This window comes from Pseudophryne corroboree, chromosome 4 (genome assembly GCF_028390025.1).
Source record: "Pseudophryne corroboree isolate aPseCor3 chromosome 4, aPseCor3.hap2, whole genome shotgun sequence".
NCBI lineage: Eukaryota > Metazoa > Chordata > Amphibia > Anura > Myobatrachidae > Pseudophryne > Pseudophryne corroboree.
In genome coordinates this window covers 910,360,308-910,378,560 of record NC_086447.1, presented here as the reverse complement: position 1 = coordinate 910,378,560, position 18,253 = coordinate 910,360,308, and the positions used below count along the sequence as shown (strand labels likewise).

General features: G+C 48.3%; 1 protein-coding gene across 5 annotated transcripts in view; it reads right to left on the bottom strand.

Annotated features, from left to right (window-relative positions):
* The window catches only part of XDH (xanthine dehydrogenase), a 440,380-nt gene that overhangs the window by 30,923 nt on the left and 391,204 nt on the right, over window positions 1-18,253 (bottom strand). For all 5 annotated transcript variants that reach the window (XM_063918955.1, XM_063918959.1, XM_063918954.1 and 2 more), the window contains 2 exons: window positions 11,363-11,508; window positions 10,966-11,047 (listed from right to left, as the gene is read on the bottom strand). In XM_063918955.1, coding sequence (XP_063775025.1) covers window positions 10,966-11,047; window positions 11,363-11,508 — 228 coding nt within the window. The remainder of the gene's footprint in view (window positions 1-10,965; window positions 11,048-11,362; window positions 11,509-18,253) is intronic.

Below are 18,253 nucleotides of genomic sequence, written 5' to 3'. Positions count from 1 at the left end.
TATACAGTGCACTGTAAAATAGCCATCTCCTCCTCAGTGTCTACACCTGGGGTCCGGGGGCAGTAGGCTTTTATACAAAGAGCCTGACACAGGGGCAAAAATGACTGGATGGGGATGGGGACTGAAAGGAAATCAGGTCGGCAGTAATGTGGATGGGGACTGAAAGGAAATCAGGTCGGCAGTAATGTGGATGGGGACTGGAAGGAGATCAGGTCAGTAGTAATGTGGATGGGGACTGGAAGGAGATCAGGTCGGTAGTAATGTGGATGGGGACTGGAAGGAGATCAGGTCGGTAGTAATGTGGATGGGGACTGGCAGGAGATCAGGTTGGTAGTAATGTGGATGGGGACTGGAAGGAGATCAGGTCGGTTGTAATGTGGATGGGGACTGGAAGGAGATCAGGTCGGTAGTAATGTGGATGGGGACTGGAAGGAGATCAGGTCGGTAGTAATGTGGATGGGGACTGGAAGGAGATCAGGTCGGTAGTAATGTGGATGGGGACTGGAAGGAAATCAGGTTGGTAGTAATGTGGATGGGGACTGGAAGTAGATCAGGTTGGCAGTAATGTGGATGGGGACTGGCAGGAGATCAGGTCGGTAGCAATGTGGATGGGGTCTGGAAGGAAATCAGGTTGGTAGTAATGTGGATGGGGACTGGAAGGAGATCAAGTCGGTAGTAATGTGGATGGGGACTGGAAGTAGATCAGGTTGGTAGTAATGTGGATGGGTACTGGAAGTAGATCAGGTCGGTAGTAATGTAGATGGGGACTGGAAGTAGATCAGGTTGGTAGTAATGTGGATGGGGACTGGAAGGAAATCAGGTCGGTAGTAATGTGGATGGGGACTGGAAGGTGATCAGGTCAGTAGTAATGTGGATGGGGACTGGAAGGAAATTAGGTTGGTAGTAATGTGGATGGGGACTGGAAGGAAATTAGGTTGGTATTAATGTGGATGGGGACTGGAAGGAAATCAGGTCGGTAGTAATGTGGATGGGGACTGGAAGGAAAATAAGATTTTACTTACCGGTAAATCTATTGCTCGTAGTCCGTAGTGGATGCTGGGGACTCCGTAAGGACCATGGGGAATAGACGGGCTCCGTAGGAGACATGGGCACTTTAAGAAAGAATTTAGATTCTGGTGTGCTCTGGCTCCTCCCTCTATGTCCCTCCTCCAGACCTCAGTTAGAGAAACTGTGCCCAGAAGAGCTGACAGTACAAGGAAAGGATTTTGGTAATCCAGGGTAAGACTCATACCAGCCACACCAATCTCACCGTATAACTTGTGATAACTTTACCCAGTTAACAGTATGAACAATCACAGAGCATCAGATAAACTCTGATGCAACTATAACATAACCCTTATTTAAGCAATAACTATATACAAGCATTGCAGAAGAAGTCCGCACTTGGGACGGACACCCAGCATCCACTACGGACTACGAGAAATAGATTTACCGGTAAGTAAAATCTTATTTTCTCTAACGTCCTAGTGGATGCTGGGGACTCCGTAAGGACCATGGGGATTATACCAAAGCTCCCAAACGGGCGGGAGAGTGCGGATGACTCTACAGCACCGAATGAGCAAACACAAGGTCCTCCTCAGCCAGGGTATCAAACTTGTAGAACTTTGCAAAGGTGTTTGAAGCTGACCAAGTAGCCACTCGGCAAAGCTGTAATGCCGAGACCCCTCGGGCAGCCGCCCAAGAAGAGCCCACCTTCCTTGTGGAATGGGCCTTAACTGATTTAGGCAGCGGCAATCCAGCCGCAGAAAGAGCCTGCTGAATCGTGTTACAGATCCAGCGAGCAATAGTTTGCTTTGAAGCAGGCGCCCCAAGCTTGTTGGAAGCATACAGGATAAACAAAGATTCTGTTTTCCTGACCTTAGCCGTTCTGGCTACATAAACCTTCAAAGCCTTGACTACATCCAGTGACTCGGAATCCTCCAAGTCAGTAGTAGCCACAGGCACCACAATAGGTTGGTTTATATGAAAGGATGAAACCACTTTCGGCAGAAATTGTGGGAGGGTCCGCAATTCTGCTCTATCCGCATGGAAAACCAGATAAGGGCTTTTATGTGACAAAGCCGCCAATTCTGACACACGCCTAGCCGAAGCCAAGGCTAATAGCATGACCACCTTCCACGTGAGATATTTTACTTCCACCGTTTTGAGTGGTTCAAACCAGTGTGATTTCAGGAACCTCAACACCACGTTAAGATCCCAAGGTGCCACTGGAGGCACAAAAGGGGGCTGAATTTGCAGCACTCCCTTTACAAACGTCTGAACTTCAGGCAGAGAAGCCAGTTCTTTTTGAAAGAAAATGGAAAAGGCCGAAATATGAACCTTAATGGAACCCAATTTAAGGCCCAAAGTCACTCCCGACTGTAGGAAGTGAAGGAAAAGGCCCAGCTGGAATTCCTCCGTAGGGGCATTCCTTGCCTCACACCAAGCCACATATTTTCGCCATATACGGTGATAATGTTGAGCCGTCACATCCTTCCTAGCCTCTATCAGCGTAGGAATGACCTCATCCGGAATGCCTTTTTCTGCTAGGATCCGGTGTTCAACCGCCATGCCGTCAAACGCAGACGCGGTAAGTCTTGGAACAGACAGGGCCCCTGTTGCACAAGTCCTGTCCTAGGGGCAGAGGCCACGGGTCCTCTGTGAGCATTTCTTGCAGATCTGGATACCAAGTCCTTCTTGGCCAATCCGGAACAAAGAGTATTGTTCTCACTCCTCTTTTCCTTATGATTCTCAGCACCTTGGGTATTAGAGGAAGAGGAGGAAATACATAGACCTACGGGAACACCCACGGTATCACCAGTGCGTCCACAGCTATCGCCTGAGGGTCTCTTGACCTGGCGCAATATCTCTGCAGCTTTTTGTTGAGGCGGGATGCCATCATGTCCACCTGTGGCAGTTCCCACCGACTTGCAATCTGCATGAAGACTTCTTGATGAAGTCCCCACTCTCCCGGGTGGAGGTCGTGCCTGCTGAGGAAGTCTTGCTTCCCAGTTGTCCACTCCCGGAATGAACACTGCTGACAGTGCGCTTACGTGATTCTCCACCCAGCGAAGAATTCTGGTGGCTTCTACCATCGCCACCCTGCTCCTTGTGCCGCCTTGGCGGTTTACATGAGCCACTGCGGTGATATTGTCTGACTGAATCAGAACCGGTTGGTTGCGAAGCAGGGACTCCGCTTGACGTAGGGCGTTGTATATGGCCCTTAGTTCCAGGATGTTGATGTGAAGGCAAGTCTCCTGACTTGACCACAGCCCTTGGAAATTTCTTCCCTGTGTGACTGCCCCCCACCCTCGGAGGCTTGCATCCGTGGTCACCAGGACCCAGTCCTGAATGCCGAATCTGCGACCTTTGAGAAGGTGAGCACTCTGCAGCCACCACAGGAGAGACACCCTGGCCCTGGGGGATAGGGTGATTAACCGATGCATCTGAAGATGTGATCCGGACCACTTGTCCAGTAAGTCCCATTGGAAGGTCCTCGCATGGAACCTGCCAAAGGGAATGGCCTCGTATGATGCCACCATCCTTCCCAGGACTCGAGTGCAGTGATGCACTGACACCTGTTTTGGTTTTAACAGATTCCTGACCAGTGTCACGAGCTCCTGAGCTCTCTCTATCGGGAGATAAACCCTTTTCTGGTCTGTGTCTAGGATCATGCCTAGGAGAGGCAGATGAGCTGTAGGAACCAACTGCGACTTTGGAATATATAGAATCCAGCCGTGTTGCCGTTACACTTCCAGAGAAAGTGATACGCTGTTCAGCAACTGCTCTCTTGATCTCGCTTTTATGAGGAGATCGTCAAAGTACGTGATAATAGTGACACCTTGCTTCCGTAGGAGCACCATCATTTCCGCCATTACCTTGGTGAATATTCTTGATTCTTGGGGCCGTGGAGAGACCAAACGGCAACGTCTGAAATTGGTAATGACAATCCCCTACCGCAATTCTGAGGTATGCCTGATGAGGTGGATAAATGGGGACATGAAGGTATGCATCCTTTATGTCCCGAGTCACCATAAAATCTCCCCCTTTCAGGCTTGCAATGACCGCTCTTAGAGATTCCATCTTGAACTTGAACCTTTTCAGGTATATGTTCAGGGATTTTAAATTCAATATGGGTCTGACCGAACCGTCTGGTTTCGGGACTACAACATGGTCGAATAATAACCCCCTCCTTGTTGAAGGAGGGGAACCTTGACCACCACCTGTTGAAGATACAATTTGTGAATTGCAGTTAACACTGTTTCCCTCTCGTGGGGGGAAGCCGGCAGGGCCGTCGGTGAGGGGGCATCTTCTCAAAGTCCAGCTTGTATCCCTGAGACACAATATCTATTGCCCAGGGATCTAACAGGGAGTGAACCCACTTGTGGCTGAACTTACGAAGGCGTGCCCCCACCGGGCCTAGCTCCGCCTGTGGAGCCCCAGCGACAAGCGGTGGATTTTTGTAGAGGCCGGGGAGGACTTCTGTTCCTGGGAACTAGCTGTGTTGTGCAGCTTCTTTCCTCTGCCCCCGCCTCTGGCAAGAAAGGACGCACTTCGGACTTTCCCTAGGCTGTGCAGGAATATAAGGCAAAATATCAGAATTACCAGCTATAGCTGTGGAGACCAGGTCCGAGAACCCTTCTCCACACAATCCTCAGCCTTCCACATGCCTCTTAAGTCGGCATCATCTGTCCATTGCATATTCTACAGGACACGTCAAGCAGAAATCGACATAGCTTTGACTCTAGGACCCAGTATACTCATGTCTCTTTGGGCATGTTTTATATATATATATATATATATATATATATATATATCTATCTCTTAAGACAGCATCTTTAATATATATATATATATATATATATCTCTATATATACACATATATATATATATATATAGAATAGCGGAGACCTAGGTGCTTTAGTACAAAGATGTGGTGATGGGGTGATATTAAAGAACACTCTTTTCCCCCTTTAAGGGTAGCAGCTCATAATACAGAATATTGTGTATGGTGTACACATAAACAAAAAATAATAGCAGAGAAAACAAGCGCTTCTGAGTGTGTTGACAAATTATACAGGAAATGGCCAGGTGGGTGAAATTATAACCAAGAACACTTATCTGTTAAGTGTTCTTGGTTATAATTTCACCCACCTGGCCATTTCCTGTATAATTTGTCAACACACTCAGAAGCTCTTGTTTTCTCTGCTATTATTTTATATATATATATATATATATATATATATACACACTGCTCAAAAAAATAAAGGGAACACTAAAATAACACATCCTAGATCTGAATGAATAAAATATTCTTATTAAATACTTTGTTCTTTACATAGTTGAATGTGCTGACAACAAAATCACACAAAAACAATCAATGGAAATCAAATTTATTAACCCATGGAGGTCTGGATTTGGAGTCACCCTCAAAATTAAAGTGGAAAAACACACTACAGGCTGATCCAACTTTGATGTACTGTCCTTAAAAGAAGTAAAAATGAGGCTCAGTAGTGTGTGTGGCATCCATGTGCCTGTATGACCTCCCTACAATGCCTGGGCATGCTCCTGATGAGGTGGCGGATGGTCTCCTGAGGGATCTCCATCCAGACCTGGACTAAAGCATCCGCCAACTCCTGGACAGTCTGTGGTGCAACGTAGGGTTGGTGGATGGAGCGAGACATGATGTCCCAGATGTGCTCAATTGGATTCAGGTCTGGGGAACGGGCGGGCCAGTCCATAGCATCAATGCCTTCGTCTTGCAGGAACTGCTGACACACTCCAGCCACATGAGGTCTAGCATTGTCTTGCATTAGGAGGAACCCAGGGCCAACCGCACCAGCATATGGTCTCACAAGGGGTCTGAGGAACTCATCTCGGTACTTAATGGCAGTCAGGCTACCTCTGGCGAGCACATGGAGGGCTGTGCGGCCCCCCAAAGAAATGCCACCCCACACCATTACTGACCCACTGCCAAACCGGTCATGCTGGAGGATGTTGCAGGCAGCAGAACGTTCTCCTTGGCGTCTCCAGACTCTGTCACGTCTGTCACATGTGCTCAGTGAGAACCTGTTTCATCTGTGAAGAGCACAGGGCACCAGTGGCGAATTTGACAATCTTGGTGTTCTCTGGCAAATGCAAAACATCCTGCACGGTGTTGGACTGTAAGCACAACCCCCACCTGTGGGCGTCGGGCCCTCATACCACCCTCATGGATTCTGTTTCTGATCGTTTGAGTAGACACATGCACATTTGTGGCTTGCTGGAGGTCATTTTGCAGAGCTCTGGCAATGCTCCTCCTGTTCCTCCTTGCACAAAGGCGGAGGTAGCGGTCCTGCTGCTGGGTTGTTGCCCTCCTACGGCCTCCTCCACGTCTCCTGATGTACTGGCCTGTCTCCTGGTAGCGCCTCCATGCTCTGGACACTACGCTGACAAACACAGCAAACCTTCTTGCCACAGCTCGCATTGATGTGCCATCCTGGATGAGCTGCACTACCTGAGCACTTGTGTGGGTTGTAGGGAGGTCATACAGGCACGTGGAGGCCACACACACTACTGAGCCTCATTTTGACTTGTTTTAAGGACATTACATCAAAGTTGGATCAGCTTGTAGTGTGTTTTTTCACTTTAATTTTGAGGGTGACTCCAAATCCAGACCTCCATGGGTTAATAAATTTGATGTTCATTGATAATTTTTGTGTGATTTTGTTGTCAGCACATTCAACTATGTAAAGAACAAAGTATTTAATAAGAATATTTAATTCATTCAGATCTAGGGTGTGTTATTTTAGTGTTCCCTTTATTTTTTTGAGCAGTGTATATATATATATATATATATATATATATATACATACTAGGGTCTCAATCTCTGCTGATAAGGTACCTGTCCACGCTGCCACAGCGCTATAAACCAATGCCGACACAATCGCCAGTCTGAGTAGTGTACCAGAATGTGCACGCTATCTGCAGGATCCCTGAGAATAGCTGTTACGTCAGGGCTACCTTTTGGGCAAACGTGACACCCTTTTGGGCAAACGTGACACACATCATATCCTGGCCCTAGTGGGGAAAGGATACTGCCTGAGAATTCTTTGTGGGAAACTGCAGTCTCTTGTCTGGAGATTCCCGCTCTTTTTCATCATGAGAGGAGGGAAATTTACCTCAGCTTTCTTCCCCTTAAACATGTGTACCCTTGTGTCAGGGACAGATGAGTCATCAGTGATATGCAAATCATCTTTTATTACAATAATCATATATTGAATACATTTTTGCCATTTTGGCTGTAACTTTGCATTATCGTAGTCGACACTGGAGTCAAACTCCGTGTCGATATCAGTGTCTATTATTTTGGATAGTGAGCATTGAGAGACTCTGAAGGTCTCTGCGACATAGGGACAGACATGGGTAGATTTCCTGTCTGTTCTTTTGTGCAATAAATTCACCTTAGCACTTAATTACACATATTCAAACAGGTGTCGGCGTTGTCGACGGAGACACCCTCTCACACACACATTTACTCCATCTCCTCCTTAGGGGAGCCTTTTACCTCAGACATGTCGACACACACGTACCGACACACCACACACTCAGGGAATGCTCATCTGAAGACAATTTCCCCATAAGGCCCTTTGGAGAGACAGAGAGAGAGTATGCCAGCACACACCCCAGCGCTATTAACCCAGGAATAACACAGTAACTTAATGTTAACCCAGTAGCTGCTGTTTATATTGATTTTTGCGCCTAATTATGTGCCCCCCCTCTCTTTTTACCCTCTTCTACCGTGTAACTGCAGGGGAGAGACTGGGGAGCTTCCTCTCAGCGGTGCTGTGGAAAAAAAACATGGCGCTGGTGAGTGCTGAGGAAGAAGCCCCGCCCCCTCGACGGCGGGCTTCTGTCCCGCTTTCATGTACAATTTTGGCGGGGGCTCATACATATATACAGTGCCCAACTGTATATTATGCAAACTTTTGCCAAAGAGGTCTCTAATTGCTGCCCAGGGCGCCCCCCCTGCGCCCTGCACCCTTACAGTGACCGGAGTATGTGGGTGTAGTGTGGGAGCAATGGCGCACAGCTGCAGTGCTGTGCGCTACCTCATATGAAGACTGGAGTCTTCTGCCGCCGATTTCGAAGTCTTCTTGCTTCTTTCACCCGGCTTCTGTCTTCCGGCTCTGCGAGGGGGACGGCGGCGCGGCTCCGGGATCGGACGACAAAGGGTGAGATCCTGTGTACGATCCCTCTGGAGCTAATGGTGTCCAGTAGCCTAAGAAGCAGGTCCTATCTTCAGAGAGTAGGGCTGCTTCTCTCCCCTCAGTCCCACGATGCAGGGAGTCTGTTGCCAGCAGAGCTCCCTGAAAATAAAAAACCTAACAAAATACTTTCTTATAGCAAGCTCAGGAGAGCTCACTAAGCAGCACCCAGTTCGTCCGGGCACAGATTCAAACTGAGGTCTGGAGGAGGGACATAGAGGGAGGAGCCAGAGCACACCAGAATCTAAATTCTTTCTTAAAGTGCCCATGTCTCCTGCGGAGCCCGTCTATTCCCCATGGTCCTTACGGAGTCCCCAGCATCCACTAGGAAGTTAGAGAAATTAGGTCGGTTGTAATGTGGATGGGGACTGGCAGGAGATCAGGTCGGTAGCAATGTGGATGGGGACTGGCAGGAGATCAGTTCGGTAGCAATGTGGATGGGGACTGGAAGGAGATCAGGTCGGTAGCAATGTGGATGGGGACTGGAAGGAGATCAGGTCGGTAGTAATGTGGATAGGGACTGGAAGGAAATCAGGTCGGTAGTTATGTGGATGGGGACTGGAAGGAGATCAGGTCGGTAGTAATGTGGATGGGGACTGGAAGGAGATCAGGTCGGTAGTAATGTGGATGGGGACTGGAAGGAGATCAAGTCAGTAGTAATGTGGATGGGGACTTGAAGGAAATCAGGTCAGTGTTAATGTGTATGGGGACTGGAAGGAGATCAGGTCAGTAGTAATGTGGATGGGGACTGGAAGGAGATCAGGTCGGTAGTAATGTGGATGGGGACTGGAAGGAGATCAGGTTGGTAGCAATGTGGATGGGGACTGGAAGGAGATCAGGTCGGTAGTAATGTGGATGGGGACTGGAAGGAGATCAGGTTGGTAGCAATGTGGATGGGGACTGGAAGGAGATCAGGTCGGTAGTAATGTGGATGGGGACTGGAAGGAAATCAGGTCGGTAGTAATGTGGATGGGGACTGGAAGGAGATCAGGTCGGTAGTAATGTGGATGGGGACTGGAAGGAGATCAGGTCGGTAGTAATGTGGATGGGGACTGGAAGGAGATCAGGTCGGTAGTAATGTGGATGGGGACTGGAAGGAGATCAGTTTGGTAGCAATGTGGATGGGGACTGGAAGGAGATCAGGTCGGTAGTAATGTGGATGGGGACTGGAAGGAAATCAGGTCGGTAGTAATGTGGATGGGGACTGGAAGGAAATCAGGTCGGTAGTAATGTGGATGGGGACTGGAAGAAGATCAGGTCGGTAGTAATGTGGATGGGGACTGGAAGGAAATCAGGTCAGTAGTAATGTGGATGGGGACTTGAAGGAAATCAGGTCAGTAGTAATGTGGATGGGGACTGGAAGGAGATCAGGTTGGTAGTAGTGTGGATGGGGACTGGAAGGAGATCAGGTCGGTAGTAATGTGGATGTGGACTGGAAGGAAATCAGGTCGGTAGTAATGTGGATGGGGACTGGAAGGAGATCAGGTAGGTAGTAATGTGGATGGGGACTGGAAGGAAATCAGGTTGGTAGTAATGTGGATGGGGACTGGAAGTAGATCGGGTCAGTAGTAATGTGGATGGGGACTGGAAGTAGATCAGGTCGGTAGTAATGTGGATGGGGACTGGCAGGAGATCAGGTAGGTAGTAATGTGGATGGGGACTGGAAGGAGATCAGGTCGGTAGTAATGTGGATGGGGACTGGAAGGAAATCAGGTCAGTAGTAATGTGGATGGGGACTGGAAGGAGATCGGGTCGGTAGTAATGTGGATGGGGACTGGAAGGAAATCAGGTTGGTATTAATGTGGATGGGTACTGGAAGGAGATCAGGTTGGTAGTAATGTGGATGGGGACTTGAAGGAAATCAGGTTGGTACTATAGTAATGTGGATGGGCACTGGAAGGAGATCAGGTCGGTAGTAATGTGGATGGGGACTGTAAGGAGATCAGGTCGGTAGCAATGTGGATGGGGACTGGCAGGAGATCAGGTCGGTAGCAATGTGGATGGGGACTGGAAGGAAATCAGGTCGGTAGTAATGTGGATGGGGACTGGAAGGAAATTAGGTCGGTAGTAATGTGGCTGGGGACTGGAAGGAGATCAGGTTGGTATTAATGTGGATGGGTACTGGAAGGAGATCAGGTTGGTAGTAATGTGGTTGGGGACTTGAAGGAAATCAGGTTGGTGCTATAGTAATGTGGATGGGGACTGGAAGGAGATCAGGTCGGTAGTAATGTGGATGGGGACTGGAAGGAGATTGGGTCGGTAGTAATGTGGATGGGGACTGGAAGGAGATCAGGTCGGTAGTAATGTGGATGGGGACTGGAAGGAGATCAGGTCGGTAGTAATGTGGATGGGGACTGGAAGGAGATCAGGTTGGTAGTAATGTGGATGGGGACTGGAAGGAGATCAGGTTGGTAGAAATGTGGATGGGGAATGGAAGGAGATCAGGTCGGTAGTAATGTGGATGGGGACTGGAAGGAGATCAGGTTGGTAGAAATGTGGATGGGGACTGGAAGGAGATCAGGTTGGTAGAAATGTGGATGGGGAATGGAAGGAGATCAGGTCGGTAGTAATGTGGATGGGGATAATTCTAGTCGTAAAACCACACTGCCACTAACACTACAACCCAGTCCACGCCAAGGGCTCCCAGCTGGTATCGCCAGGCCACGTTGCTATGGTCATATAATATCTGGGTGCATCAGAGAAACAAAGCAATATAAACCTGATTCAGGAAAGAGAGGGTAAAGCCGATTCCAAACTTGGTCGGGGTAATAGCGATCCCCCTCTTCTTCCATCGATGCTGCCTGGCGGGATGAGAAGACACAGATTATTATACATCATCTACACGTAGGCAACGCAATAACCATACACAATCATCTGCCCAAGTGGGGCATTTGTCTGTAGGCCAACAAGCGTTAGGGCTTGAGGCCCAGCACAGGACAACAGAATCAGCTAGACCTTGCTATACCTAGCTAGATCTATCTGTGGTCAGCAGGGCAGACATCTTGTTGTGGCCTGCGCAGTATTAGGGCATGTTATTGCACCAGGCGTAGGTATGGGGGGAGGAGGGGAGCGATAGGCAGAGCTTGGCGTCCGGCATTGTCGGAAAGGTTCATCACCTGTTAAACTTATCAATGGCCACTTTCCTGTCCTGGTAGTGCGAGTTCTGCAGGCATTCCTCCCAGCATCTGTGCACATTGAAGTTTTCTAGCTTCTGATTGAAAGGAGTCAGCTGTCCTTCCCTATACATATTCAGCTTCCTGACCTGTAGATGGAAAAAGAGCGAGATCATGGGGATACCGAAATAAGGTCAAAGCGGGCTGCTTCACCTCCTCCCTCCCCAAAGCCCTACACCGCCTGCCCGTACCCAGGAACCAGCCCTGCACCCTTCTCACCTCCCACTTCATATGTTCCTCCCCTCTTCCCGCTCAGCTCCCCCTTTCTCTTTCCCCCCTTGTGGCAACCCCCTCCTCGCGGTAGACCCATCTCCCAACCCCCCAGGCAGTATTAGCGTGTTTGCCCTTGTAGTATGTAGCGGTTTGTTTCCTATAGTGAGCGGTGGCAGTACAGGGTATTGGGCCACTCTGGGGGGGCCTTGTATGGCTCGGTGGAGTGGAGAGTCTCAGGGTCACGTCCATACACCATGGATGCTAATGGGGATAGACGTGCGGCAAAGCCATGCATACTCAGGAGCGCATGCTGGAGGTCGCAACTCCAGGAGAAAGCTGCAGTGTGTCCTAGTGCCCGCAATTTCTCGCCTGCGAACAGAAGCACATTTTGATTGCAAAATAGGTGTAGAGAATATTAGAGTACTTTGAACCACCTATTGGGGGTCATTCCGAGTTGATCGTAGCTGTGCTAAATTTAGCACAACTACGATCATGAACTCAGACATGCGGGGGGACGACCAGCACAGGGCCAGTCCGCCCCGCATGTCAGTGCCGCCCCCCCTACCCCCCCCCCCCCCCCGCAGAGGTGCAAAGGCATCGCACAGCGATGCACTTCAAGAGTAGCTCCCGGCCAGCGCAGCTTTGGCGTGCTGGCCCGGAGCTACTCTTCGCTCCCCGGCCCGCAGTGGCTGCGTGTGATGTCACGCAGCCGCTGCGGGCCGCTCCCCGCACGGTCCGGCCACACCTGCATTGGCCAGACCGCGCCCATGAGTCGGCGGCCAAACGCCGCCGCTTCGCCCCCTCCCGACCATCGACCGCCTCTACCTGTCAATCAGGCAGAGGCGATCATAGCGCAGCGACGGACGGCCATGCGCCGGCGCAGTGCGACGCTGGCGCATGCGCAGTTCTGACCCGATCGCTACGCTGTGAAAAACTGCAGCGTGCGATCGGGTAAGAATAACCCCCATTGTTGGACCGGAAAAAGTGATTTATCAGCCAATAGATAACAATTAGAGAAATACGTACAATGGCCCTCATTCCGAGTTGTTCGCTCGTTCTTTTTCATCGCATCGCAGTGAAAATCCGCTTAGTACGCATGCGCAATGTTCGCACTGCGACTGCGCCAAGTAACTTTACTATGAAGAAAGTATTTTTACTCACGGCTTTTTCTTCGCTCCGGCGATCGTAATGTGATTGACAGGAAATGGGTGTTACTGGGCGGAAACACGGCGTTTCAGGGGCGTGTGGCTGAAAACGCTACCGTTTCCGGAAAAAACGCAGGAGTGGCCGGGGAAACGGTGGGAGTGCCTGGGCGAACGCTGGGTGTGTTTGTGACGTCAACCAGGAACGACAAGCACTGAACTGATCGCACAGGCAGAGTAAGTCTGGAGCTACTCTGAAACTGCTAAGTAGTTAGTAATTGCAATATTGCGAATACATCGGTCGCAATTTTAAGAAGCTAAGATTCACTCCCAGTAGGCGGCGGCTTAGCGTGTGTAACTCTGCTAAATTCGCCTTGCGACCGATCAACTCGGAATGAGGGCCAATGTCAATTCCAACTACAAAACAAATGACTTATCACATAGATAGAAGGCAAGGAGGAATGGCTTTGTCTATTGTAAAACCTCTTTGGAGTTTTGGTGTTAAGAAGGTACATATCATTTAGGGGGTCATTCCGAGTTGTTCGCTCGCAAGCTGCTTTTAGCAGCTTTGCACGCGCTAAGCCGCCGCCTACTGGGAGTGAATCTTAGCATAGTAAAATTGTGATCGAAAGATTAGCAGAATTGCGAATAGACACTTCTTAGCAGTTTCTGATTAGCTCGAGACTTACTCGGCATCTGCGATCAGTTCAGTGCTTGTCGTTCCTGGTTTGACGTCACAAACACACCCAGCATTCGCCCAGACACTCCTCCGTTTCTCCAGCCACTCCCGCGTTTTCCCCAGAAACGGTAGCGTTTTTTCGCACACACCCATAAAACGGCCTGTTTCCGCCCAGAAACACCCACTTCTTGTCAATCACATTACGATCACCAGAACGAAGAAAAAACCTCGTAATGCCGTGAGTAAAATACCTAACTACATAGCAAATTTACTTGGCGCAGTCGCAGTGCGGACATTGCGCATGCGCATTAGCGACTAATTGCTCCGTTGCGAGAAAAAAAATAACGAGCGAACAACTCGGAATGACCCCCCATAGATTTATATATTCGTAGCAGGATACCATTAGAATGTGACAAAGCATAACCTTATAATAAGCATGGTATACAGGGGATCAGTATGAATTGCCGACTGACAGTATACAGACAACGGCATCCCAGCCGTTAGTATTATGCTGGCAGTGGGGCGAGCTCAGAGAGTCCCCTTGTGGGCTCACTGAGCTCGCCACAGGTTCTATTACCACTCTACGGGTGTCATGGACACCCACGAGTGGGAATAGTCTCTGTGAGCTGGGATTCCGGCTGGTGGCATTGGCAGCCATGGGGATTCCGACATCGATATCCTGACCACCTGGATCTGGACTGCCAGGAATTTTACTGCATCCCATATACAGGGCCGGCGCAAGGTCTCTCTGGACCCTAGGCAAAGCCCCCTAACCTGCAAACCCCACCACCACCTTTCAGGGGGGAGATGCAGGTGGCCGCTAGGTGGGCTGGGGTGAATGACATCATTATACATATACAGAGAAAAGGGACAACATGCAAATGACTTTAAAAGTTAAAAAGTAACCCACCTCAACCTCCCAGTACTCACTGCAGAGAACAGGGAATTTTTGACGTTCCCACTCACAGCACAAGAGGTAGAAATGACGATTAAGTCACTCCCCGCAGGTAAATCCCCTGGACCAGATGGTCTGTCTGCTGCTTACTATAAATCCCTATCAACACAAGTTTCTCCATTTCTTGCCCCCATTCTTGCCCCCATTCTCCATTAATTCCCCCCCCCCCCCCCCCACACACACAGTTCAATACAGCTATGATTATCCTCCTTTTGAAGCCTAACAAAATTCCTACACTTCCCTCTTCATACAGACCAATCTCCCTACTGAGTCAAGACTTCAAAATGTTTACGAAATTACTTGCCACCCGACTACAATCCCTTCTGTCCAAACTGATTCACCCTGCCCAAACGGGATTTATGTGTCGCAGACACTCAATCCGTAACATCAGAACTCTTTTGGCTGCTATGACAGCGACGCATCGTGCTGGCCTGGTAGATAACCTAGTAGTGAGTTGTGACGCCGATAAGGCATTCGACAGGGTATCCTGGGCTCATCTTTCACGGGTATTTCAGGTTCAGGGATTTGGCGCCACCTTACTTCAGGTATTCTCCACCTTTTACCAGGACCCAACGGCCTTTTAAACTGTTAACTCTTGTACGTGTTGTTTTCATTTAGTCAGAGGCACGACACAGGGTCGCCCTCTCGCCCCTCTTTTATTTAATCTTGCCATAAACCCACTTTTTGGGTATTTTATTAAAGAATCTCAGTGGCAAGGGATACGCGTCGGGAATACAGAGGTGAAGTTTTCGGCATTTGCCGATGACGTTCTTCTCTACTTCTCAAATCCTAAAATAGCAATCCCGAGTGTCCTTACTTTGCTAGCAGATTTCGAGGTGGTCTTGGGGTTTAAAATCAACTACTTTAAGACAGAAGCATTGGCCTTTTTTTCCCAAGGGACAAAGGGGGTGGAGAGACTCCTTCCCCTTTCAGTGGGCGAAGGGTGACTTTTTCGACACCCATCATTACTGCATGACTGTAACTGCAACCCACTTCTTCAAAGAACCCTCATGGACTTTTCAAAATGGGCTTACCTCCCGTTAATATATATTGGGCGTTGTCACTTTTTCAAAATATGTTCCCCCCAGTTTTTGTATATCCTCCAAATGCTCCCTGTTTACCCATCTAAACATATTTTATCATTCCTAAATAATAAGGTTCTTTCTAAATTCATTTGGGCAAACAAACATCCCAGGATCTCCCTATATTTTAAACTGCAACAGAAACGTGAAATGGGAGGCCTTAACTTACCTTGTTTACAGTCCTTTGCCTTGGAGGCTAATTATAGAGTGGCATCTGACTGGATTAGTGGCACCAAAATGTATTCAAATAGACATTTGGACCAATCTTTTACCTCTGGTTGGAATTTGGTGTCCTTATTACACACCCCACCTCAGACCATCCCTCCAACACTCAAAGACAACCGTTTACTATACTCTGCATGTGTTGCCTGGCGTACATAACGTCCTCGACTAAAGTTATTATGTTATCATTCTATATTTCTGCCCTTATGAGGAATCCCCAATTTCCACCCACAACTCACGTCCCCGATCTTTAGGGAATGGCATAACCATGGTCTTTGTTATATATTCCAATTTTTACAACCAGAATCATTTATTATTCTAACATGTTCCCAACTCCAGGAAAAATTCCCAGCCCTCTCAATACCACTGTTTCCCTTTCTACAGGCCTGTAGTTATGTGAACTCCATAATACCTAAATTAGGAGACAGGGGTATCTCCGCTGACCTTGATAGAGCATTCCGGCGTAATCTGGGATCCCCTCTTACAACATCACAAATTTATAACCGGGAAACTTGAAGAAGGGTCAACGGGATTGTTGAGATGGAAACGAGATTTCCGTGATATGACCATGAAATCCCTGCTTTCAGCCTACCAAATCTTGAATAAACAACTCGTTTCTATGTCATACGTAGAGATGAACCAAAAATCTTGCACAGGGCGTATTTTACGCCCAAACTTACATTTTTAATAGGAAAGGCTGACACATCTGCTTGTTTTAAGTGTGGATCCCATGATGCAGATATTAAGCATTGCCTTTGGTCCTGTCCCCTGGTTCAATCCTTAGGGACTACCCTTCAAGGGTACATCACTCACGACCTACACCTGACCTTCACTATCAGTGATGTATGGGCCTTCTGGGGTATAGCTTCCGCTGAATCTAGAACTAGACTGTCCAGCTAAATAAATTGTCCGCAACCACAAAAAAGACGATATTATCCCAATGGATTTCCCCTGATCCGGTATCTATAAATCTCCTGTACCCCAGAATATCCTACCTCTTTACAGTAGATTGGTCTGATGTTTCCTTATAAAAGGAACAAAAGACGTCTGTTTTCTTTGACACATGGTGGTATATTTACTAATATTCGTGTTTTAGCCGTTTTTAAGGGTGTTTGAACTCGAATGGTATCGGGTGTCAGTTACTAAGCTGCCGAGTTTTGCACATTCGTTTTTTCCGATGTCGATGTGATTCGTAATGTCAGGCAGTGTTTTACGGGAGTGATGAGTAAAACACTGCCTGACAAAACACAAGGAATCCCGGCCGGATCTGTGAGATCCGTGCAGGGCTTCATTGTGTACCTTAAAAAAGTGTTTAAAGTGTTAAAAAAGCAGAAAAAAATTGCGTGGGGTCCCCACGCACTGAAGATACAATGTAGCGCATAGGCGCTCCATTGTATCCAATGGTGGGAACTTTGCGGTCAGCGGTTGACCGCGAGTAACCTCAACCGCTGACCGCAAAGTTCCCACCCCTGGCCCTTGGGTGGCTGGAGGGGGGGGACCCCTTGATTTAAGGGGTCCCCACTCCTCCAGGGTACCCCGGCCAGAGGTGACTAGTTAGTGATTTAATGCCAGGGCCGCAGGGACCTATGTAAAAGTGTCCCCCGGCTGTGGCATTATCTCTCTGACTAGTGGAGCCCGGTGCTGGTGTTAAAAATACGGGGTACCCCTACTCTTTTTGTCCCCCGTATTTTTGGCACCAGGACCAAAGACCCCGAGGCTGGTTATGCTTAGGAGGGGGGACCCCACGCAATTTTTTTCTTCAGTTTTTACAGTAAACAGACCCTTTCCCATAGATAACCATGCACAGATCTCACTGATCCGTGCATGGTTATCCAAACTCGCCTGGAAAAAGCAGGTCTATTTTTTTGCTGCTTTTTTTAACGAATCGCAAAAAAATACACCCGCACTTGAGCACTCAGAGACTAACACCCAAATACGAATGAATAGTGAATACCCGTGTTGTATGAAATAACAGCCGCGTTTGACCGATGGTCTATTCATTCGTATTTCTGAACTTTGCCATTCAAACCATTACAAATAGAGCAGACACTGCCGAGATTGGTGCTTAGTGAATTCCCGTATTGGGACTTAGAAAAAAAAACACAAATCGGACAAACTCGGATTATTAGTAAATATAGGCCATGGTTGCCTTACATTAAAACACTACCCCCAGTGACTAAAGCGCTTCTGGTATAATATGACGGTGCTGGATACTGGTCACCCTTTCTGAGTTGGGACTTGGATCTTCTATATTTCTCTCAGATGTTGTATTGGTTATGTACTGTGACTCTATTATATGCTGTGACATTGTATGTTTACAATTTTTCTTGTCAATAATGTTACAAAAAAAAGTATATTGTAAACAAAGTCGCAACATTTTGTGACTTTGGGGGTTATTCAGCTTCAGTAGCAGTTCTGCTAAAATCGCATGCTGAGAGCAGCCCAGAACAACTCACCCCCCTGATCCACGGGCAGTTACAGTACATCCCAGTGTGACACAATGGTTGATTCTGCATACTGCAGATGGCTGAATCTCGTGAG